Below are 26,030 nucleotides of genomic sequence, written 5' to 3'. Positions count from 1 at the left end.
CATGTTGCTCACAAGCTACTGGTTGGGGATCACTGCTCTACATCATACCAACAGTTAATTTAAAGGTGAACAACCCCTTTAATTCATTAAACATCTACAATGCACTATAGATAGTTACATAGTTAAATCGGGTTGAAAAAAAACAAAGTCCATCAAGTTCAACCCCTCCAACTGAAAACCCAGCATCCATACACACATCCTTCCATACATTTTACACATACAGGGTCCTTTGCACCCTAGAGTCCACCACATTGGTCCTTGTGTGTCAGTTATAGGTGCTACAAAAGTTGACGGAAGATGCAAGATGGACTAGGTGCAACTACCCTATGGAGTTTTATCAGGCACAACTTTCTTGCATTGCACCTGCAAATAGCAAATGAAGCTCATAATTTAATATATAGAGCCCCTGGTCCAATTAAACACCGCCACAAGTCCTTTCATAAGAGATTAATAATGGTCTGTAATAGTGTGGTGTGTAGCAGGGTTTTTTTTTATACATGGCAATGCACCCTCAATGACTGATTCATAAAGTTTCACTTAAAAACAAGTTTGAGGGACAATTATTCCCAAAGACCAAGGCCCTGAAATGTTTACTGATGGGAACCATAAAAAAAATAAAATAAGGCTTCTTCAGAGAGTGTTCCTCAATTATAGTGTGTGTGTGTATATATATATATACATATATATATATATATATATATATATATATATATATATATATATATATATATATATATTTATTCTGTATATACGGTATATGTCTAATTATGCCACCATCACTATGTGTGACACCTTGTCAGTCATCAGTCAAAGCAAAACCTGTAGATTTGTTGTGGATACCCAGTATTCACAGAGATATTTGCTGTTTTTAGCATTAGTGTACCTTTAATGACTTTCCATTTTGTGTGAGCTGCACCTCTTGTTGCTTGGCAGGAGATGCTGGGAGATGTAGTTTGCAGCTGTTGGTAGGCAAGTTTGACATCCAAAATCTAGAGGTATTAAAATATCAAAGAAACCAAACTCTAGAACATGCCCAGCACATGAAAGTACTTGCTGCTTTTCTGTTTGTCACATCTCTGAAGGGTGTATTAATTGCAAAGAGGTGAACAGGAGCAAGGGAACTATTATCATGCGCCTCAGCAGGACGCCAAGCTTAGGAAGCCAAATTGCAAGTAAAGAAAGGCATCTGCATATCATTTTATAGTGATTTATTTTTGCAGAAGCCTAATCTCGCCTAACCCTCTGAGTATAGCAGAAAAAAATATAACTGAAACAGGGAATCTGGCCTTCAGTACATTTCCTTTGTGCTTGTCCCAGTTGGCTTTTGTCCTCAGAATACATTTCACTAGTATATTATTGGACGGGTAAAAACAGTTTAACATGCTCCTCTGTAAAGTTCAAAGCAAAAATATACCCTTTTTTTTTATAATCAGGGACTAGCTGCCACTGTAGCAAGGCTATAACTTAAAAGGGAAACTGTCACGATTATATAAACTGTAGTGGATGCTTAATAATGCTTTTTTTCACAAACAGGTTTTAATATTATGTTTCTTCTGTTTTTTATGATATAAATAGGTTATTAGTGTGCTTCTTCAGCCTAATTATTCCCTACTGCAAGCAAAGCTGATTGCCAGAGTTGAGTTTTCTGACAGATCAGCCAGTTAGCATGTGTTGGTTGCACCTAGTAATATATAGTGATATATAGTGAATAAAGTACCCCCTCTTGTAAAATATAAGGATTTTATAAGTTACCAAGAAGTTCCATGACCATATAAAAGCACGAGGCCGAAGACCTTTTTATACAGGTCATGGAACTCCAAAGTGAGTGCGAATATCCTCATATTTTGCAACAGGGGGTACTTTATTTATTATAATACACAAGTTTCAGTGAGTCATAAACATAAATGACATCACTAAGCTCCGATTATAACCAATGACATCACTAAGCACCATTTATAAGGATATAAGTAATTTATAGCATATTCATGGCTCTTGTGTATTATATATATATATATATATATATATATATATATATATATATATATATATATATATATATATATATATATATATATATATATATATATATAAAGTTCAAAGTGGACCAGCACACCAAATCTTCAATCAAAAAAGGTTTATTTCAACATCACTCAAGTGTCCAACGTTTCGGCCCACATTAGGCCGAAACAAAGGCCCTAATGTGGGCCGAAACGTTGGACACTTGAGTGATGTTGAAATAAACCTTTTTTGATTGAAGATTTGGTGTGCTGGTCCACTTTGAACTTTGTATACTTTGATTGACCAAGCACCCACTCTCGACAACTAGGAAGGTGTGCAGGTACTTTGTGAATATTTATATATATATATATATATATATATATATATATATATATATATATATATATATATATATATATATATATATATATATATATATATATATATATATATAATATAGTCCAATAGTAGAAAGCACTCACAGCACACGGTTTTAAAATGTGAACAACGTTTTTTCTGTCTCCATATTGTTGCTTTTCGATCCACACGGGACCGTCATCAGGATATATACTGTATATACTGTATATAAAACTGTATGAAAAAATAATGGCAATGGTGAAACAGATTTATTAATCTACCTGCCCTTATCATAGGCAGGGAAAAAGTTTAAATACTCCAAGGAAGTATGATAAAGTATACGCCTTATTGATTTTGGCAAATAATGAGTTTACCTTTCTACATTAACTCCATATTGATTGCTATTTTGACCTGTGCGGCTTTGCTGTCCAGGGTCAGGCATGTGAATTTTTCAACCCTCCCTCTATGGTAGCCTTTTTGTGGCATTTAATGAACTCCTGGAAACTCTATCTAATGTGTCTAGAAATTTCTCCTAAAGTTAAAAGACCAGAGTCTCAGCCTATGTAGTGAAACCCTGGGAATTTTATAAACATTAATATTTTAACTTGAAGTGTTGAGAACCAGGTCCATTTTTTAGAACACACTGTAGCTACTGATCTGCTTGCTCCCACCAGGAGAAGACAATGGGTCACCTGGGCTTACAGTAGAGATTCCCTACTGATGAAATGCTTTCCTTTGCATGTTAGTGATGCACCTGCCAGTTTGTTGTAGGAAACATGACACAACCTGATCCATATCTATTATCAGCAGTCATTTGTTTTTTAATGAGGTGTTCTATGGAGGTGGAGATAGAGGTAAATGACAAAAATGGGGCACCCATGTATACCTGCCACCATCATAGTCACCTCTAAGCCAGTACTCAACTCATGGTATCAAAGATGGATGCTCATAAATAAAACATGGTTATGTGGTAAGAATGTGACCACACACAGGAATAATGCTAGTATGAAACACTGGTTTCCAAAATTGAATTATATCCCTACTTTAGCCCAAACTCCAGTGCAAAAACAGAACATTAGTTACATTGATCCTGGGCCCTCGTTATAATGTGTGGTGAAAAGTAATGGGTGTTGTTGCACTACACTTTCTTCTGGGAAACACTCTGGACAATGGACACCAGAGATTCATAACCAATTTGTAGAGGTTTGTTAAACACATCGAGGTATTACTCACACAGTACAATTTTGTTGTATATTGGTTGCAGTGTTCATCATTCACAGAAGATACAAACTGCTATGTAGACAAACTTGGCAGATTTTCTTTTCCCTTCTGAGACACCCTTTAGTAGTCTGGATCCCCTCCAATAAAAACCCTAGAGACAGTTCTAACTTGAATATCTTTCCAAACTTGGCTAACAAGCACTATCCACCAAATCAGGCAGTTACCGCCAATCAGTCGATCCTGATTTGAGCTCAATGCTGCTCTAGCTAGCCTGTCTGTCTTGCATTCCTAGGGGCAAATGTACTTACCTTCGAAGTTGCGCCAGCATTGGCTTCGCCGCACTTCGCCAGGCGAAGTTTCCCCAGGGCACCGCTAATTCACTAAAATCCGAAGTTGCGCTCAGGGAGGCGAAAGGTAGCGGAGTTTCACTGCCGTTAATTCGTCAAAGCAAAGTTACGCTAGCGATGCCTATTTTGGATACGGCGCCAAATTAAAGTACAATGGACATATATGTAGCAGCAAATACAATACACAAGCCTGGGAAAGCTTCATAAAATAAAATAGAGTTGTTATTTTGCCCTATACATGTGCCCCCTGTATTGTTTAGGTGCCATATGTTAGGAAATGTAGGGGGAAGGCGGATACCCCCCAAAAAAATTATGATCTTTTTCAGCCTATCACCCTTAAAAAAGTAACGAAATGACATCACCCTGGCGAATTTTCACTAACGTTAGCGCCCTTTAGTAAATTTGCCGACCTAGAGTGTACACGAACTAGCTCTATCACTGTTATAGGTTCCATGATTTACACTAAAGGGATGGTTCATTTAGGACATTATCCTTTACTGGGGTTTTTGTTGTCAGACATCCACTCTTGATAGCAGATGGAGGCCAGAAAGGAAAAGCTTAAACACTCCCCCCCCCCCCACTATAACAAATAGCGATGTAATGAATCCAGGATTTGTTTCAAGATTCTGCCAAGATTCAGCCTTTTTCAGCAGAATTTGAATTTGGCCTAATCCAAGTGCCTGGCTGAACCAACCCTGAATCCTTAAAATCCTGTGACTTATCACACACACAAGGAATTTGTGTTTTTTTCAACTCCATGCCCTTATTTGCATATGCAAATTAGAACATGGCTTCAGTTTGGAAAATGCAGTTCTCAAAATAGTGGATTTGGTGCATCCGTAATATAAAACCTTATAGTCTTAACCATCCTGGGCCAATAGATGATAATTATCACTTCTCCTTTAGGTTACAGGACTGGGATTTAGCATATAGAGGGATGTCCCTGAACCAGTAGGGTATTTAACCCAATGGGTCCCTACAGAATAATAAGTCAACATCTGAACAACAGATAGAGTCAATGTAATACAGTAGTTTGGACAAATTATCTGAGGTCTCCTCAGGTATATTATGCCTATGAGCACTGTGTGCCTTTGCAACATGTATTAAAAATCCTCATTTGCATATCTCCAAAAATCATATCAACCAAGGAAGCCGGGATCAGCAGAGGCCAACTGAGTTCTCTACAGGCAAAAATTTGTCTGAAAATGCTGAAAATGCTGAAATGCAAGCTTTGTGAGTCCATGGTGAAGGTCCAAAAGGAACATTCATAGTTATACAGTATGTAAGGTGTACAGATTACTTATTATTCCCCTAAATGCCAGATTTCTTTGGAGCAGTCAGAGGGCTTATGGTTAGCAGAGCGGTTAATTCTATAGTTAGTTAAGCTGGAATAAACTTTCCACTCACTGTTAATTGATAGGTTGGGGAGGTAAGCAGGACATATGAAGCAGAAAAAATAAAAAGTTGGTTGCCCTACTGGGTGGCAATCGAGTGCACCATTCTAAAGCAGAAACATTTTCATCTTTTGCACTTATTGCTTGATTATGGAATCCCATGGAAATCGAGTGATTGGTACAAATAGTTATCTGAGCCATCATAAGGAAGGGCACTGAAAAGTATGCTGCTAGTAGACTGTGATAATTGATTTTCTACCACTGATGCTGAAAATGAGATATTTGGATTAAGATCATGCAGATAAAGGGTGCATGTAAAATTAATTCTTGCCTCAACACCACAAGTCTCTTCCTAATCGTTTTAAAAGCTACAGAGTCTGCTTGTTGATTGGCAAAACATATTTGTCTGACAATAAAATTAGTCACATTGGGAACATCATAAATTTCAATTAAAAGCAATGTCTCCGGGCTGCCATCTGATAATGGACAAACTAGAGGGGAAATGACATCCCTTGCTCAACTTCTGTGTCTGTCTCCCATTACAAACAGGTCATAAATCTTACATGTTGTCTCCTAGTTTGTAATCTTTCCTCGTGCATTAGGTCACATTAAAAATGACTCATTAAACAACACAGCATTAAATCAAACAAATGCCTGCATTTCAAGCCGCACATATTTTTTTCTGTCTATGAAATGTCACTCTCCAGTACGGCTATCTTAGGGGGGTTCTGTTTGGTCCTAATTTAGAGGCACGCCAGAGCTCAACTGCCAATATGAAAGGGGATGCTATGATCACAGATTTATATATGAAGTATTTGTTGACTTGAGAGAGCAAAGGGGTTTCTACTCCTCCTTGCTCAGAGCACATGAAAGTTCAAAAAGCATGGCAAATGTTATAACCTGATCTGGCAGATTATAAAGTGCAAAAAGGGGAATATTTTTTTACTTTGCATGTTGCTATAGGTTTCTGTACTACCATTATTCAAACACAGGTTATGGGAATGGCAGAAGACGCAGGCTGCAGCAGGGCCCTGTCCTTACCACCTGCCACAAGAACTAGGTGCAGTGCCCAGTATTCCCTTGTTAGATGAGCACTGAGGGGCATACTCTTGTTGTTCCTATTGCTATGGTGCTATAGCTGCTTTTAGAAGGGTACAGGGGGCATCTTCTTTGTGCCCTTCGCTTTACAGAAGACTCTGAGTAAATCTTATTCTTGAGAAAATCTTATTATTGTGTTATTATAATGCATTATAAAAATGCAATGACCTGTAGATAATATATCTTTAGTATTATGTCAGGGATTTCTATCCTGGGGCCCTCTTGATGCTGTTCACGAGGACTACCAGAATCCCTCTTACAATGCATGTTAATAGTGTTAAAAGGTGTAGCTAAACAACCTTTAAGGTTCTTAGGATAGCCTGGGGGCTCTTCCATTCAGCTCTTGGGCCCCTTCTACTGGGATTCTCCTGCTCTTTATGTTGCTCAAATAGGTGCTTTCTCATGCTATGTGTGCAGAAGAAACAACAAGCTTTTGTCTATATTCAAGAGACAATCCATCCAACTCCACTAAGCCCCAAATGCCATAGTTTCCCTTTATTTATGTTTGTGACATCTGAAAAGTGAAGGACTATAAAGATACACAGGGAACTCAACGCTAGGTAAAGGCAGAGCCATGTGCAGAGCCATGGGTACAGTATTTGTTGACATTATCTGTTATACCGCATTGATGGTACCGCCATTACTCCCTACTCAGGGTCACAGAAAATCTTGACACAGGAAGAAGACATTTGCCCTCTATATTACTTAGTTTGGAGGTGCAAATGTTGGCATCAGCAAATTGCTTCTAATCTTATATAGCAGAGGTCCCCGACCTTTTTTCACCATGAGCCACTTTCAGATGTAAAAAGAGTTGGGGGCTGGGACAAAAGAAACGCTGTGATTGGACATTTGGTAACCCTTATATGAACTGGCAGCCAATAGGAGGCTCTAGTCGGTAGTACACCTATTTTTTATTTTTTTTATTTTTTTTATACCGAAACTTGCCTCCAAGCCGAGAATTAAAAAATAAGTACCTGCTTTGAGGTCACTGAGAGCAACATCCAAGGGGTTGGTGAACATGTTCGCACCAAGAGCCAATGTTTGAGGATCACTGCTATATTGGAAGCTTTATAGGGTAGGTGTTAGTGGGCTTAAATGGGAGAAGATACCCCAATTATAATAAGGGTTTAGCTTTATTGACCATTCAACAAAATAAGAACAACATTTATTATACTTAGAACATTTTTACATATTTATAGGATGTTGTTGTTGTTCGTGGAGAATTTAGAGCTTACCTTGCTGCAGGGGCAAGTCCCACACACACTGGTATAAATGCAATTATGCCAAGAAATAATGTTCCGTTCACATAATAGCCTATGCCTTTATTCATTATTGTCTAAAGGAAAATAAATGCAAAACATAACCTGTTTATAGGCAAGGTTTATGTTCCCAACTGGCAATGCAGCCATAATCCAGGACTAAAAGAAAATGATTCTCTCAGGCAGGTAAACTATAGTTTATATATTCTATACTCTAGAAAGGCACAGTGCAGTCTGCCCCTTCATTCAACTTTATTTTTCTATGCTTTTAATTTCTTGCTTATTCTGCATTCCACCTTGCATATTAATCATATCTCCCTGCCTTTTTGTGCACTCCATCCCCTCCATTCCCTTCCAATTTACCTTTCCTCTGTCTCAGTGTCTTCTGAGACACGGCTCCTCTTCTTTTTTAATGGCTTGAATCAAAGTTGCAGGACCTGTATCAGAGTAGTTCTGTATAATTGTATAACATACATATATATTTATGTATAGATTTTTTCCTTTTTCTTTTTTTTTTTTTTTTGAGATCTGGAACCACGCCAGCAAATGCCTGCTAATACTCCTGTACATCCTGTATCACCATCCTGCTTTAATAACACTAAATAAATGAAGTATACTCTATTTATAATAATGCATTGCCTTTCTTTTGATTGTATTACTCCAAACAAAAGCATCACTGAGCAGTGTAGATGGGGAAGGACATTATGGAAGCAATCAAACAACTTGCATAGGGGCCTGGATTAATCACAGGCATGAGATAGTCAACAATGTATTAAATCACTTAGTGATTTTTAAAATGCAGTTGGCTGGATAATCAATTCAACTGCTTCTGTTATTTCGAAATCTAAAGTAGCTCTTTGCCTGATGATTTGAATAACCTGCGATTAAGTATTAAATTATAAGATTTAATTCTTCCGCATCCACCCCCTACAGTACCTTTACCAGTGGCATTGATGGTCTTTATCTGATATTACAGCTGTATACATTAAAAGGAAACATGTATTTATAATAGCAGGTTTAGATGGTGGTACTGCTAGAGCAATCCTGATCCCTAGACCTATAATGTTATTGATGTTAGTATCCCACCTGTGTCCATATATGCAAATAGGGGAAAGACATGGCATTACACTAAACCCATGACAGGGCCCAATGTGAGAAATGGACAGAGTTGGAATATAATGAAAGAGCTGGTATCAGATGATGTCAGGCATGGCTACAAGTTCTTTTCCCTGCTGTCTCCTTAATGAACAATTAAAGGGGAACTATCCCGAAAATGAAAACTTAATACACTTTAAGCTTCATCATACTGAAGAGATTTTCTAAATATAATCAATTAAAAATTTGGTATCATTTCTGAAATAATCAAGTTTATCTTGACTATCCCTCTCTCAGCATCTCTTTCTCTTCATTCTGTCTACGTGCAGCAGAATATTACATTTTCGTTTTTTGCGACAGTTCCCCTTTAAGCATTTGTTGCATAGGATAACAAGTCTAAAGTAAAATGAAACAATGACTGGAAGAACAAAAGCACAGCTTTACGGACAAAACATTTAATAATAACAACGGTCATTATTATAATATTAGATGTCAGTGCTCTGCTAATAGTAATTGTCAAAACAATCCCTGTCCTTACAAACAAATAATTATGATTCCATGGACGTTTAGAATATGTGGTCAATGTATAATACAGTATAGGACTGAATCGTATGGATATCTCAAACCATAATTCTGCGGCTTATAGTTATAAAGTTAGGCAAGTAAAAAACACTTTTCCTGTAAGAAATGTATTAACTGCGTGAACTAAATGGGCTACTTAATTTTCTTGAGTTTATCTTCTTTTTTGGATTTATCTAATAGAAATACTACATTTATATAATCATTTGTTTTTGCATCCCCTAGATTTTATGCAGATGTTGAAAATGGCTCAGCTTTTCAGTCTTGGATACGTTTTTGTTGTTAGAAGGCAGGCTGGTCATCACCTTCCTTATGACTTCCATGCAGCATATACCTTACTACACTATTCAGCATGGGTGCACTCCCATTACTGGGATTCCAGCAAGTCACTAGAACAATGATAACATGTTGTAGCCCTCAAAGGATCTTTTTTTTTGGGGGGGGGGGTGAGCTATCTTTTGGCTTTCAAGACTACTGTAGTGGCTAAGGGTATTTAGATTCTTGTGTAAATACCTTGCCACTGAGGAAATCTATTTTTTAGGATGAACTGGGTCAAATGATGATCTAAGTGAATTAACTGCATAGATTTGTTGCTTAATAAATGTGCCTTTAAACCTGTGAATGTGGAAGTATAATCTCCATATAGTGCTGCTGATTGTGTTGGACCTATAGAATCAAAAAAGAAGAATTACACAGGACATAAGATCTGCAGGGTAATATAATAAAAGGCACTATAGTGGACCAGCTTTAGTTACCCATAAAAAAATAGATGGATGTTTTTAAACTACTGACTAGTAAATACTGTCCGTTGATTGGTTGCTGCTGAATTACTAGACCAGTAGTACATTTTTCATCCTTTACTACATTTCCCCCCCCACAGAGACCGTTTTAGGATAGAGTAATATGACTGATGTATACATGGGGGGGGGGGTGGCTTGAGGATTCCAATATGGATAAGCTTCTACATAGGGGAAATATTATTTTTAAGTACAAGTCACCGTTGCCCCCACAATTCGAATGTAATACCAGACTCGAGGTGGCAATGTGTCTGATACAATTGCCGCGTCTGATGCAGTTGCACTAAAAGTCTTTGGTGTTAGGATGTCATTTCCAGTGATCTGCATCAAAATGACATTTGTGCCCGATTCTTTAGGAGCACATATACTGCATCTATTTACCTAAATAGTGAGTTCAGTGGCAGAGCTGAACTTTATGATGAGATAACGAAGGGGTCTTCACAAAGTGGAGTATTTACTCACCACATTTAGGAAGTGGCCCAGGTGCACCGCCCTGAGCCCTCAGCATGGGGAGCGGACAACTGAAAAAATCTGAAGCAGGCACTCAAATAAAGGCAATCTTCCATCAAAGTGTAGAAGTCAAGTAGAAAAGATTTATTGTGTCCTCAGGCAGTGCTGAATTTTAACACACGCTGCATTCATATCAACCCAATGTTTGTCTATAAGGGAATTACTAGATTTGTTTGGATGATTTCCACCTTACTACAAATTGGTAGAATCATGGACAGAGCTGTTATTTTATTAAGAGACAACCCGTGGATACTGCTAATAAACCAGTAAAATAAAATAATAAAATCAATTTTAGCCTAAATCCTAATCACACATCCTACCCCCACCCCTCATTTTGAGCAATCTTTCCTTCCTACCCACTAGTTTGTGTACCTTCAAAATACCATTTGTGAGGGATAATGCCTTTGGATGTTGCATGACTCCTAGCTATAGGTAGGACTGTATGATTAATGATTAATGATGCACTAAACCTTAGTAATGCAAAAGACACTATGCGGTGTCCCAGATATATCTGACAAAATCTATCTTGCATTTCTAATAAAAACTGAATGTGCTTATCTTGCACAAAGAACCACTCAATATTTTGCTGCATAGAGAAGACTGGGAAACTAGAATACAGAAACCTAGTGAGTTGCTGACCTCTAGTGGTTGCAAACAGACATGTCAAATTTATTTACAGTACGACTTCTTCCGATTAATAAGAATTTTTAATTCATATATGGCTATAACAACCTTAAGATTTATGAGCAAAATGAGGTAACCATATGTAATGTGATGCTCTAATCATGCCCAGCTGTAATAACCCATAGCAGCCAATAAAATGGTTGGTTTTAAACAGGTGACCAATTAATGGTTCCTGCCGATTGACTGCTATAGGTGATGACCTGTACTACCTCTTATTACATGATCCTAATGTATTGTGGTACAGCTGAGTTGAAGGTACAAAACCTATTAAGCCTTGGGCGAGGGGTCCTGTTGTCTTACTTTTTATTATGTTTAATTGTTTTAGTGCTTGAAGAGATCTGCAATTAGCAAGGTCAATGGTTTCATTAAGACCCATATATATGTTCTCAGAACGTGTAGTCTATATTACAATGTAATGCACAATCCTTTAATTTCAAATGCATACATATAGGGGGTTATTTTTCAAAGTCCAAATTTATCTCAATATTTTCTGAAAAAAACTCCGACCAAATCGCACAGGTTTTTTGGGGTTTACTTTTTTTTCAGATTTTTCATCGGAAACTCAGAATTTTGCTTGAAAACTTTGGGGTTTTCCAAAAACCCAGCGCACATTAAAAAATCATTGGGACTTCTCCCATTGACTTATATGCAACCTCGACAGGTCTGAGATGCCAGATTTTCAGATTCTTACTTTTCCCATCCTCTGGGTTTAATAAATTCCAAAAAAATTGTGATTTTTTTTTAAATTCTGATTTAAAAAAAGAATCACAAATTTTTCATGATTTTTGCATTCAGAGCTTAGTAAATAACCCCCTTAATATTGCCTTTCTATACAGAATGGCTTCTAAAATCTGTTCCACTCAGCCATTCAGTCTCGTCAGTATTCATTATTTATAACGCTATCATTCAGGGGTGCCATATAGTCAGTCGTGTGAAATATGCTGACAATAGGTAGATAAATCCTAATATGGCTAATTATTGTTGTGGGGATGCATAAACCCTGTGATGTTGAGTAAATAAGGTGACTTGCAGGAGAGAACCCGGAAGGATGTGGTTTGAAGTCACCGCTAAATGCTGCTTAGAAACAGTCAGATGTACTTAGGCCTGTATAATAGGATAGAGGTTAGTGTGATGATTGTTTTTAACGAGATGCAAATCCCCATGGGCGTTTTTGCAAAATGTAAATAGCATCTCATAGCAATTTTGTTTGTAAACCCAGCTGGTAAGCTGTAAATGGGATCCAATTAGACTGGAGAATTTAGTACAAATCTGCATGTAAACTTTTCTCTTGCACTATTCTGAGCTTAGAAACATCCCACTTTCCCTTTATCATATTATTATAACAACTATATTTTATTCTGTGTATATTTCTGTATATATTTCCCAGAAGAGCCATTCTGCACTATTTTTATTTCTTAAATTGTAATTTGCCCTTTCTTGCTTAATAAATATGAGTCTTGTACTTATTTATTGGAATGTAAACTCTCAAAACAAATTCATGTAAAACTGCTCTCTTCTAATATCCTCTTAGTTTACATACACTTTCTTTCTGTTTTTTAAAATATTACCAGTTTTGTACTGCTAATATAATGATTTTGAAACAATAGTGCCACCTGCTGTTTATTTTGACTTTGGTCAATTGAAAATTCATTTTGTGAGAACAGCAACGTTTTGTCATGTGACTTTTTGCAATATTGCAAGTCTCTTTTCTCATCAAATGAATTATACCTGACTGACCAGCAGGCCAAAACGAACAGCATTAGAAGACCAATTTTGCATTAATTTGGTTTAAGGGTTTACAATTCCTTTAATGTATATAAATATATCTCTAAAATTTGTGTTTGAAACTATCATTCGAATTTATGAGTTTTAGCCCAAAATAACTTGGATCATGGTTAAAATTTAAATTTGAAAGTTGATAAACCAGCTCCACAGAATATAAATCCATTGTTTTGGGTTTGCTTTGATATTAAAAGCTATTTTGTCTTTTTTTTTCTTCTAGAAATTTTTACTACATAACGATTCTTCGTGATCCCGTTTCACGGTATCTGAGTGAATGGAGGCATGTTCAGAGAGGCGCAACATGGAAGGCTTCACTGCATGTATGTGATGGGAGATCTCCAACATCTGAAGAGCTGCCCAGTTGCTACACTGGAGATGATTGGTCTGGCTGTTATTTGCAAGAATTCATGGATTGCCCTTATAATCTGGCCAATAACAGGCAAGTCCGCATGCTGTCTGACCTGATCCTCGTGGGATGCTATAATCTATCAGTGATGCCAGAGGAACAAAGGAACAAGGTTCTCCTAGACAGCGCCAAAGAAAACCTAAAGCGTATGGCTTTCTTTGGACTCACGGAATTCCAACGGAAAACCCAATATCTCTTTGAAAAAACTTTCAATATGAACTTTATCTCACCATTTACTCAGTTCAACAGCACCAGGGCATCTAGCGTAGAGATAGACGAGCCGACCCAGCAGCGCATCGAGGCACTCAACTTTCTAGACATGGAATTATATGAATATGCAAAAGACCTTTTCTTACAAAGATACCAATTCATGAGACAAAAAGAACATCAAGAAGCACGGAGGAAGCGGCAGGAACAGCGAAAAATCCTCCGAGCTAAACATCTTGTTCACAAAGAAGAGACAGACAACTCAACTAATGATTACATTGGGAATGTAGAGAAATGGCGGTAGTACAGCCCCTGTTCTTCAGCCACTAGATGAACTATACAACAGGAATTAAAGAATTTAAAAAATTCATTAGAGAAGATGGGGTAGTTCAAAAGATTTCAGCTTCATATACCCTTTGAAGCAGAAGATGTTTATCAGTTGCCTTTGCAAATGCTTTTGCATTAAATGTAATTATTGTACATGGGGACATTTGAATCTTGATGTGATTTAATTGTGACAGGTTACTAAAGCTCCTAAAGCATTTCATTTCATAGACCAGATTGTCGGATAAACTTCAATATTTTAAGTGCTCATATATGACCAATCCAAATGATGCTACGTTTGGCTATACTCTCATGTCCTACTCATTTTGCAGTAAAAGATGTCTTGAAAATCAAACTGTAAAATGAATGGTAATAAAAGAAATAGAGGTAAAATGTTCACAATATTCACCTTTGCCCTCTTTCATTTTTGCTTTTTCTTTTTCCAATATGCCTTTAGCAAAACACGTTTCTTTATGACCCAAGATAATGTATTGGATCGCAAAGAGCGAAAATGCCCTACAGTTGAGTGAATGCACCCAAGGAAGAAACGATACATTTCATTTTGTATGACACTCACCAATAACTGGCAGCTTCAGCTCTGCAATCTCTATTTCTAAAAACATGTTTTTTTTATGGTAAATAAGATTTTTTTAGAAGGTTTTCAAAGAAGATTTAGTATGAAATGTCTTTATAATTTGTACCCTGTATTATGGCTAAATGTACATTTGAACCACACAACACATTAGGAACTATGCTATTATGTGTCATACTTTCTCTAGAACATCCACCAGTAAACACCAACCTATTTTTGTGGTGGTGTATTGGTAAACATTTTCCTTTTGCTTCAATAAGGCTGCACTTTTTAAATTATGTAGACCCCTTATCTCGTTCCTTGTTAGGCACATCAGAGTGTTTAGGCTGGTTCTCTGATTTTATGTTTTCTTATCTAAACTAACACGAGATGCTTTTTGGATGCCTATCACCAATGTTTAAGTGAACAGAAAATGAGCATACCTCTAGGGCAGGGACTTATATCGCATGACTGTTAGTTTAGATGAGATTCAGACTGAAAAGGACAGTTAGAAGGGTGAAGCAGTGTGTGTACAATAAAGGCAATGCTACTTAGTGATGCAGTCCTGCAGAAGAACAAAATGTATTATCAACTCTTAGGGCTAGTCCACACGGGGAGATAGCGACGCGTTTGCGGTCGCCGCGACCGGCGCAGGCGACAGGTTTGTATGGGCGCCTATGTAAAAACGCCTGTGCTAACCACACGAGGCGATGCGCTTTTCAACAGTCGCCTGAAAATGCCTCGCCAGGCTTTTTCAGGCGACTGTTGAAAAGCGCATCGCCTCGTGTGGTTAGCACAGGCGTTTTTACATAGGCGCCCATAAAAAACTGTCGCCTGCGCCGGTCGCGGCGACTGTCGTGGCGCTTTGTCGCGGCGACTGTCGCGGCGCTTTTTCGCCGCGACCGCAAACGCGTCGCTATCTCCCCGTGTGGACTAGCCCTTAGGTTTTCAAATTAAATATAAAGATCTTTACAAAGTGACAATGACTAAAATATCTATAGGAACGTATTTCTTAAAAAGTTTCTCCTGGGAAAAATAGTTGCTGCTGGGAGCTCTGATTTTGAGGCATTTCAACATGGCAGTTTCACTTTAAGAAAATATTATTAATGGAGAATATACTTCTGCCTGGAAACCCGGAGCAGCAATAAATGTAGTATTCTTACATTTTATGTTTTTATATGTGTTCTCCACTCAACGCTATACTATTGATAGGCAACTTGGTCTTCTGCATGCAGTTTCCTGATCAGAAGTGCAGGCCAGTGCCATATTAGAACAGTTGGAGAGGTTTATTAAAACCTTTTGTTCAGATACACAGGAATAGTCTAATCTGAGCCTTGTCATGCAAACACATTGCTTAGATCACCATGTGCTCCTGCTTAATACTTAGAAACCTATTAAACTTGGTTTTTTAAAGGTGGCGGGTTCTTTGATCTTGAAACGCCATCATTTAGATTAAAGAAGAACCCAGATGTATAGAATCGCTCACTCTGGCAGTGGGGTATTTGACAGCCATTATCTATGGCAGGTAAGTTGTTAAATTATACTATATTACTTGAATAAGGATAATCTTTAGTGATGGCCGAATTTGCGCCGTTTCGCTTCGCCGAAAAATTCGCGAATTTCGTGCGAAATTCGTGAAACGGCGAAATATTCGCGAAACGGCGCCGGCGTCTCGTTTTTGACGCCGGCGCTAATGATGGGCGAATTTATTCGCCAGGTGCGAATTCGCGGCGAATTTGCGCGATTCGCGAAAATTCGCCGGCGTCAAAAAACGGGCGCTGCGTCGAAAAAACGGGCGCCGGCGTCGAAAACGAGATGCCAGCGCCGTTTCGCTAATTTCGCAAATTCGCCCATCACTAGCCGGCCATGAATTTTCGCGGGCATTTCGCGAATTTATTCGCTGGCGGCGAATCGCGCAAATTCGCGCCTGCCGAATAAATTCCCCCATCACTAATAATCTTCCATTTACCTAAGGAAACAAAGTGTGAGGACATATTTGGTTTTATGTATATGAGTGGAAGTTGTCATATTGTTTAGCTATGCATCACAGTAAGCTATGCCCTTATATTTGCCTATAATAGAGTATTACACAATAGCATTGAAAATTGACTTTAAATATGGACTTAAAAAATACTGGGGACAAAGCTGGCACCTGCACCTGATGGAAATTCATGCTGCTTGCCGTATTATTGTCAGATGCAAGTGCCTTATTTTCACTATGGGCACTTGCCTTCACTACTTATGCTCCAGTGCAACATAGCCCATGGCTACACAAGCAACCAGATAAGTTCTCTCTATATGTGTGGTCACCTTCAAGGGAACAAATGGATTATACATCAAATTTATAACAAGGGCATTCTTTCCATTGTAACACAATATGGGAGTGCAGTTTTTTTACTAAAACAAGATCCTCTTGGTCAAAAATGATTGTTGTTTGAGTACTGCAACACCAGAAATGTGACATTTTCTGGGTATAATCAAAGCTGGAATTTCTGTGGGGCATTTTCTTCCTTTGCTTATGACTAAATGGAAGCCATAGTTAGTGCTGGTAAACATGGAAAACTGCATTTTCCACAGAGGATCATGGGCATTTTTGTGTTGTCACAACTAACAAGCAATTCTTATTCCCATGAGGTGTGACCCATGTGGATTTTGATCATGATACCCAGAATTAACTTGAGTGCCTTAGGCTCTTTTGTTAAATTAACCCGTTCCACAGTCAGGGCTACAGATGCTGAAAATGCTCTCTTTTGAGTTTTTGGTAAAATTCACTGTATAAATGAAAATATGTTGAAAGTGGTAAAGATGCAAACATGTGGGGGAAAAAAAGCACATTGTATGTCACAATGCACAACATATAACACCTTCCCATACTGCAAATGTTTGGGAAAATACTACTTTGTGTATAGCTATAGTACATTGAGCTTGATTCTCAAAGCAAAATTTATTTTCTTCTGGTAAATAATAGCTGCTGCACAGGTGGAATCAGTGTATATCAGCCATTCAGCTCAAATACATTAGTAAAGTCTTGAGTTTTAACTTGTGTTTTTGCCCCTCGTTCTGGGGCCCTTCAACCATCCTAGAAAAGCTGGTATTCTGGGCTCTTTAGTTTAACAGCAACTAAGCCTTGAGTTTGGACATTAGTATATTCAATATATATATATATATATATATATATATATATATATATATATATATATATATATATATATATATATATATATATATATATATATATATATTTATTATATTACACATTCTCTGGCATTTACATTTGTTATCATTTCTTCTGGAAATCTATTTCTCATGGCAGAATGCATACAGTTATTTGATATTTGCATTTCATTTGAAACTCCTTTTTAGCAATTCTATATTTCTTACAGAAAGAAGTTTAGGATAAGATCCAAACATAGCTTTATCCAACCTGCTGAATTATAATGCTGGTGATAATTCCATATGTTTCCACGTTTAGCAATGTATGGACTCTTCTATACAAGTTTTGTAGAAGCCAATATTGTAATGGTTTTCCCAATTCCAGTGCTGGCGTGTCATCTAATAATAAGTTCTATTTTATGTGGGAGCAAATAACCTGTTATATATTATTTGTAATAAATGACCCATAAGGACCCATGAGCTTCCATAGGGAAAAAAACTTTGTTCTGAAAGGGAAGAACAGAAAGACTTGTACAGAACGCAACCTACAGGTCACGCATCAGGGCAACATAATGTTGACTAGAACTTAATTGGGGTCCTCCAGGGTTAACTGGGGACTCAAAAGACAATTCCAAGTTCAACTTCCAAGTTTTAAGACCAGCAATTAAGCTGGAACTATTCTATTCAGCAACATATGGACTCCCAATATGTCTGAAAGCTTTACTAAATGTAAATATTGTATGATTCTTTCTTGTTTCATGTTGATAATAGGAAAGCATTAAATGTTTTTAGTTGAAACTACAGACTTCTTCATTTTTTAACCTTGCCAAACACATTTATTTATAAAACAGAGTAACTATGGAATGGAGCATCCCCCCCCCCATGGACAATTTTAAGAAACCACAACAATCACACAAAATATCTGTTTGGGAGTCTATGATCAAACGTAAATCAATAAAGATTTTCATTCATCCAGGTCATGGTATATCTAGTATAGGTAATTCTAAAACAACCGGACTTGCTGAGTAAACATTAAAGACGTTTCACTACTCATCCGAGCAGCTTCTACTGGTATGGGAAGTCCTCAACTTATAAACGCTTCCTAATCAAGTATGTTTGTTGTTAGATTAACAACACATACTTCAAATACAAGGACCATTTTTATAGACAAAAATATGGCTGTGCAATGGGTTTTCCAGTATCTCCCATCGTAGCTACCTTGTACATGGAGGAAAGGAGGGCATTACTTACATTCCAGGGAACTACACCGAGTCACTCGTTCAGTTATGTAGATGACAGTTAGGTTAAAATCAGATCCAATGAAGTGGTGGCCTTTACATTACACATTAATTCAGTGGACAACATCAAGTTCACAAGGGAAGATGTCCACGAAAACAAACTTGCCTTGAACTTGAAAATGGAAATATACAGGAAACCCACTCATATGGATCAATATCTGTTGTTTGATTCCCACCATCCGCTGGAACACAAGCTGGGTGTCATTCGAACTCTGCACCACAGGGCGGAAAGTGTGATAACAGATACAGAGTCTAAACAGAGGACAAGGAGCATAAACATCTCAGAGGAGCTTTGAAAGCGTGTGGTTACCCAGACAGGGCATTTTTTAAAACAGCAGCAACCAAGCCCAACAAGAACACCAAACAAAATAACCGCCCAGAGAAATATAGTAGGCAAACATAGCCATCCCATATGTAGCTGGAGTGTCAGAGAACACAACAAACACCACATTCCTTTGTTTTTCCTGTGTGGTACACCCAAAGGATCCAACACCTAAAGAGAAACAAAGCAGTGTAGTATATGCAGTCCAGTGTAGAGAGGAGTGCACTGATCTATATATTGGGCGAAACAAAACAACTGCTCTCCAAGCAAATGGCTATGCATAGGAGGGCAAACTCTACAGGGCAAGACTCAGCTGTCTTTCTACACCTAATGTCCGGACTGCCGGGATCGCCCGTCGGTGCTTCTTGACGTCCCGGTGGTCGAAGATCCAAGATGGCAGCGCCCATGTTTGACATGTGGTTCTGGATGCTGGTGCGGTGTCGCTGGCATATGATGTCACTGGCGCAAAGATTCGTAATAAAAGGGCACCCATGATGCTGAATCCCTTCCCAATTATAGGTTCAGTTTCTGAGCATACCTTGGTGCTATATTGTTGCCTGAACTGTTTCTTCAATACCTTCTGCCTGCCTTTTTGACTTCTGCTTGGATTTTGACCTTGCTGCATTCTTGAACCCTTGCCTGTACCTTGGACTTTTATCCCAAAGCTTCCTCCTTGGTCCTGACTACTCCCTCTGGGAGCCGATAGGCCTCCTGACACTTAAAAAACAAGGCACACTCCTTTGAAGAGAACAATGTCCAAATCTTATATAAAGAAGACCGCAGGTTTGAAAGACGCAATTCGTGTCAAGGTGTCGAAACCATCCCTGAACAGAGGAGGGGCTTTTGACACCACCTGTCTGCTACATACATTGCTGTTCTCACATCTGTAACCTGGCGGTTACAGAACACTTCACAAATCCATTCATGCAACTCTCACAAGTAACACCGGTTTCTAGGAGTTGCATAATACCTTGGTAATCCAGTAATCACAGTAACTAAAAAGCAATCACAACCTCTGAGTTTCAGATGTCACCTCTCTGAAAAGTTACAATTGCCATTGTGATTGGATTAATGGAAGAGTTTATATGCAGAGGACTTTCCACAAAAGTCAGTTGAACTGAAGAAGCTCCTCGGATGAGTAGTGAAATGTCTTCAATGATTACTCAGCAAGTTCAGTTGTTTTAAAATTACCCATATTAGATATAAATCAATAAAATACATAAATATGTATTTTAATTCAGATAAACAGTATAATTTAAGTTCTCTTTACTCAGGGAAAATATCCTACATACCAGGAATACTGAAGGTTTCTTTGTTGAGATAGGACAATAGATGAATATATTCAAGTTGCCTGTGCATGCTAACATTCCTTTCTCAGTTTTGTTGAATAGCTTTCCAGTGATCTAGCTGTACCTTACAACAAAGAAACCCATCATGTATTGATGGGTATCCACTTCCACGTGTACCTTCTTTCTTTCAGTTTCTACCACAATTACTCCTTAAGTATGTTCCTGCCAATAATTAGATGCATTTGTGTATAAACTACTGGCTCAAAACTAAGCACATGCAGAGATTGTAGCTTGAATGGGATCTTGCAGATGTATTTTGCAGCCTACAAATGATAAATTATATTGAAGCAACAATATGCAGGACACTGGTGATACTTAATTTATGCAAACAAATCAGTGCATTCACTGCATTCTTTGCCGTGAACGGATCAGAGCAACAACCTCCACCCAGCAGAGTAAACATTATTCACGTCAAGTATGTTTATAGTTCCATTTATAAACATGAAGGATTATATCCTTCACTCTGCTTGACATATCCAGACACTGAAAACATTTAAACCAATATAAACACTGGGCAGTAAACTGGAATATGAAGTTCATTGTTGATAAATGCAAGGTTATGCACTTGTAGAAATAACAGAAATAAGAGTTATACACTAAATGGTAGTATGTTGGAAGTATCTTTAATTGAGATGGATCTTGGGATTTTTGTGGATAACAAGCTGTGTAATTCTATGTAGTTTCATTTAGTGGATACAAAGTAAAAAAAGTTGAAAACAGGGTATTAACTCGAAGGATGAAAACATTATGTTGCCTCTTTATAGGTTACTGGTAAGGCCTCACCTTAAGTATGCAGTGCAGTTTTGGGCTCCAAGAAGAATTAAACTCAAGGAAAGGCTATAATGGTTGACATTGTTTTCTCTGGAGAAAAGGAAAAGGCACTTGCAAGGGGACATTATTACTCTTTACAAGTACATTAAAGGACATTATAGACAGATAATGTGGATCTTTTTTCCCACAGAAATAATCAATGCACAAGAATCCAGTCCTTCAGACTAAAAAAACAGAACGTTTGTTTGATGCAGTGTAGGTGGTTTCACGGTGAGGACAGTGAGGTTGTGGAATGCTTTGCTGGGCCATGTTGTAATGGCAAATTGGCAAATTCTATGCCTATGCTTAGATGATTTCTTGAACAACAATAATATCCAAGGCTATTGTGATCTTAAGATCTACAGTTAGTATAGATATTGGTACATATAGTTATATAGATGAGTGTATAGATAGGTCAGTATAAGCATGTGTATATATGTGTACTGGTCTTTTTCAACCAAACTAAACAACAATGTCTGGAAAGCAGGCTAGAACTTTTTACTCTAGATAACAGCATACTAAAATTCAGCTTTGTTGGAATTCCAGTGATTGATGGAAATACAACTATTAGAGACAGTTTCTAATATTGTGCCCCAATAATAAGTTGTATAGAGATTAATAAACTCCCTATTGCAAGACTGTAGAGAGACATATAAAGAAAGGCACATGGTCCCTGGCCAAGTTAAGGAGTTTCAATGTGACATCCAATTCTTTATTGTTTATAATGCACAAAGTTCAATGAATCAAGTGAACAATGTAACTAAGCACCAAAAACTGTCACATTTATATATTCTGTTTTATGTACAGAATTGTGCAAGATGCCATGTTGTTTACCTGAGCTGGGTTATGCAGTATATCAGTTGGCCAATGTCTCTTAGATGATGCTTATTGTTGACGCTATTGTGGTCTAAGAAAATTATAATTTTTTAAGAAGACAAATGTTTTCTGTACACACAATAAAATGCTACAGGTAGCACAATAGTGTTAAGAGATAAAATAAATAAACACAATTTTCCCCAAACAGAAACTATGGGAGGTTTCTCTAGATTTCTCCTGATTTTTTGTACATGATTTTCATGAAGCACTACCATGCGCAATGTACAATGTAAATAAGGGATGTATAAATCGAGGGATAATCTTTTCTTTTTTTATTGTAATTTAATCATTTTCTAATTTGCCATGTAATTATTACAGACACTTACCTGGGTATCCCTGAATTTTATGTGTATATTTACAGAGGAAAACTTATCTCACTCTGTGTTACTGAACTGGCAAATAAAATGTAATTAGAACCTTTAACATGTCTGCATTCTGTTTATATTACATTTTTCTTGTAATAGACTCTTCCAAGCTTTTTGCTGATTGGCTGCACACTTCATGCTTCACATGACTAACAGTATTCTCCTAAGGATATGTTAAACAAAAGCAAAAGTTGGGATAGACTTACTGTTACTTGAAAAAGAGGAGCCCAAATGATGTATAAAAAGTAGAACATTTTTATTAGTCACAATTAAGCCTGACGCGTTTCGTGCTTAAGGCGGGCTCTTACTCTTAGGCTGTTACGAAAAGCTTCAGGCTTAATTATGCCTTAATAAAGATTTTCTACTTTTTATACATCATTTGGGCTTCTCTTTTTCAAGTAACAGTAAAGGGCAGATTTACTAAAGTTCGAGTACAAAAAGTTTGAATTTCGAAGTAATTTTTTGGATACTTCGACCATCGAATAGGCTACTACGACTTTGATTCGAATGATTCGAAGGAAAAATCGTTTGACTATTCGATAATCTAAGTACGGTCTCTTTAAAAAGAACTTTGACTTCAATACTTCGCCAAATTAAACCTGCAGAATTGCTACATTAGCCTAAGGGGACCTTCTACAAACTTTTTCTAATTTCTTTACACATCGAATAAGAAAACTTCGATCGTATGCTAAAATCGTTAGAACCGAACGATTTAATAGTTCGATCGAAAGTTTTTTATTTGATTGTAGGATTGCTAAATTCGATGAAAAAACGTTGAATTCAACGTTTTTCAATTCGATGGTCGAATTGCGAAGTTTTTTGTACTTCAAAATTCAACCCTTGATAAATCTGCCCCTAAGTCTCTCCCAACTTTTGCTTTTGTTTGGCTTTTTCAAATTATATGACCCGTGGACTGGGGGCTCTCTCTGGGATGTGACTAATGTGCATAATTTTTTGACTTATTTTACTTCATGAGATAAAAATGTATATGGAACTTTGAATTGATGCCTAGGAAGTAGAACTGCACACCACAACAACAGAGTAAGGATATGTTCCAATAGGTATTTTTTCTATATTTTCCATAAGGTATGTTCTAATTAGTTTCATGGGACTGCTTAGCACCTTAGGGGGTAATTGGTCTCTTTGAGCCACTTGGCTTTGCTCTTCATGGCATTCCTGATGTTCTGTTTGCATGTTAAATGTTCATCATGTGCCTAGGGGTATAGAGTCATGTGTCATACTGTTGACTCATGGAAATCACTGGAACATGCCATGCATCAGCTGCAGCAAGAACGCCTGTAGACAAACAGCCAAATTAAGTAGTTTACTGTTAATGAAATTCTTGATGTTTAAAGAATGTATGTGTAGCGTTATAAATACTTGGGGGAACCTTTTCCAGCTGGTCTCAAAGGCAGAGCAGATTGGCTCAGGCAGAAGTAATAGAGGAGGAAGGTTCTCAATGCTAAAGTGCAACTCTAAAATACCAAGACAGAGTAGTTGTTAACCATGTAGTTAATAGTAGATTTATTATAGAAATAACACAGAAATTAGGTACTTCCTTTGTATACCAAATATTTAAAGGCACAGATTTACATCCCACAGAGTTCACAATATTACTCATGCCACAGGTGCTTGCTCTCAGTGTACCAAGTTTTTCTCAGCAAGTGCTCCAGGAGGTTATTTACTAAAATCCAAATTTATCTAATTTTTAATATTAAACAAAGCTTGATCAAACTCCAATCCACGATTTTACCTTATATATCAATAAAATAACTCAAAAAAGCTGGGAAAAGCTCTATAAAATCAAGCCAAAATTCCAATTGTACACATTTTTTGGACTTGGGAGTAGTCGCCCTGAAAACCCTGAATTTTTCAGATTATCAGGCTAAACTCAGTGCAGATCACAATATCTTCAAATTGGGATAGAGACATCTGCCATTGACTTGTACATGACCTCGACAGGTTTGAGATGCCGGGTTTTTAGATTGGGGCTTTTTGCAGCATTGGGGTAATAAATCATGAAAACGTCTATTTTTTTTCCATGAAAAATTAGAATTTTTGCTCCTAAAAGCCTAACCAAAAAAAAATCGAGATTTATTAAATAACCCCCTTCAATTTCCCTCAGTCCTACCCACTTGAATTGAGTCGAGCTTTTTGTGCTCAATTGTGTACCTGACCATCCTTGTGAAAGCTGCTATAATAAAGTCTGTGCTTTTGTTCATCGTACCGATGTGAAATGTGTCTAATTTTCACACTAAAGGCCTGTCCAACCATCTTTCCAGAGATGGGATTCCACCAGACACAGGTGGCCCAGTTAAAACTATTGTGCTGAATTTATTCATTAAACTTTTAAAAAACAGTTCAGGTACCAGGGCCAGCAAAAAAGCTACTCCTTTTTTTAAGCTGCTCATGATTTTAAACTAGTAAAATTCGGCTTTACTATAAGGTTGCCACTTTTCCAACCCACTAACTCCAGGCCGGGAGGCAGGACAGTGACATAGCCGAAGGCGAGTGTGATGTAGCATAGGCAGGATGTTATGTTGGGGCAGGGCTATGATGTGGCAATCTGCAATTGGCTGATCGCAGCATCAATCTCAGGCAATCCTGCCCGGTTTTCCTGATTTGGAAAACGGGGCAGGCAGTTTTGACCCAGACAGCCCTTCAAAATACCGGGCTGTCCGGGTTCAAAACTGGACAGGTGGCAACCCTACTTTACTAGTGCAAGAAAGTGCAATATCTCCACTAGTGATGCGCGCGCGCCCCCCCCCTCCGGCTTCAGGCGGCTCCTTACAAAGAATCTACCCTGTATTTACATGATGCAGAAAACAGTATGCTTTTTATCACTCTACTAATGTTGCTTGGATGCATTAAAAAATTAAAAGCTGCAATGATTGTGTGCCATTTGCCTTTAATTCCTGGCTGCATGCTGTTTCTGTGAAATTCAATGACATTTAAAGAAAATAAAATCAATGCAACAAAGTATATACATGATTCTAGAGGAAACATAACCTTTAGCACAATATTTTTATCTCTGAATCAATTATGTATTTTAACAGCACTTGCTGTACAGTACATCGAGATTGCTGTACTGTGGATGCTACTACAAGTAGGTTTCATCCCTGTTAATTCTGTATGCCCTAATTGCATACAACTTCTTAACAATAATGAGTGAGTTGGGTTAAGGTAGTACAAACAAAACTCGTCCTCAGTTTTGGACGAGTCATTGCC

The 26,030-nt window shown here is 37.6% G+C and overlaps 1 protein-coding gene across 1 annotated transcript in view; it reads left to right on the top strand.

The window, feature by feature from the left end:
* Nucleotides 1-15,224, top strand: part of LOC121397039 (heparan-sulfate 6-O-sulfotransferase 2) — a 199,368-nt gene extending 184,144 nt beyond the window's left edge. Inside the window, exon 2 of the mRNA XM_041572800.1 lies at nucleotides 13,342-15,224. Within this exon, the coding sequence (XP_041428734.1) occupies nucleotides 13,342-14,038 (697 nt within the window). The 3' untranslated portion in view covers nucleotides 14,039-15,224. The remainder of the gene's footprint in view (nucleotides 1-13,341) is intronic.
* The last annotated feature ends 10,806 nt before the right edge of the window (nucleotides 15,225-26,030 follow it).

This window comes from Xenopus laevis, chromosome 8L (genome assembly GCF_017654675.1).
Source record: "Xenopus laevis strain J_2021 chromosome 8L, Xenopus_laevis_v10.1, whole genome shotgun sequence".
Classification (NCBI taxonomy): Eukaryota; Metazoa; Chordata; class Amphibia; order Anura; family Pipidae; genus Xenopus; species Xenopus laevis.
Note: the sequence above shows the minus strand (reverse complement) of the source record. Positions and strands in the feature narration are given on the sequence as shown.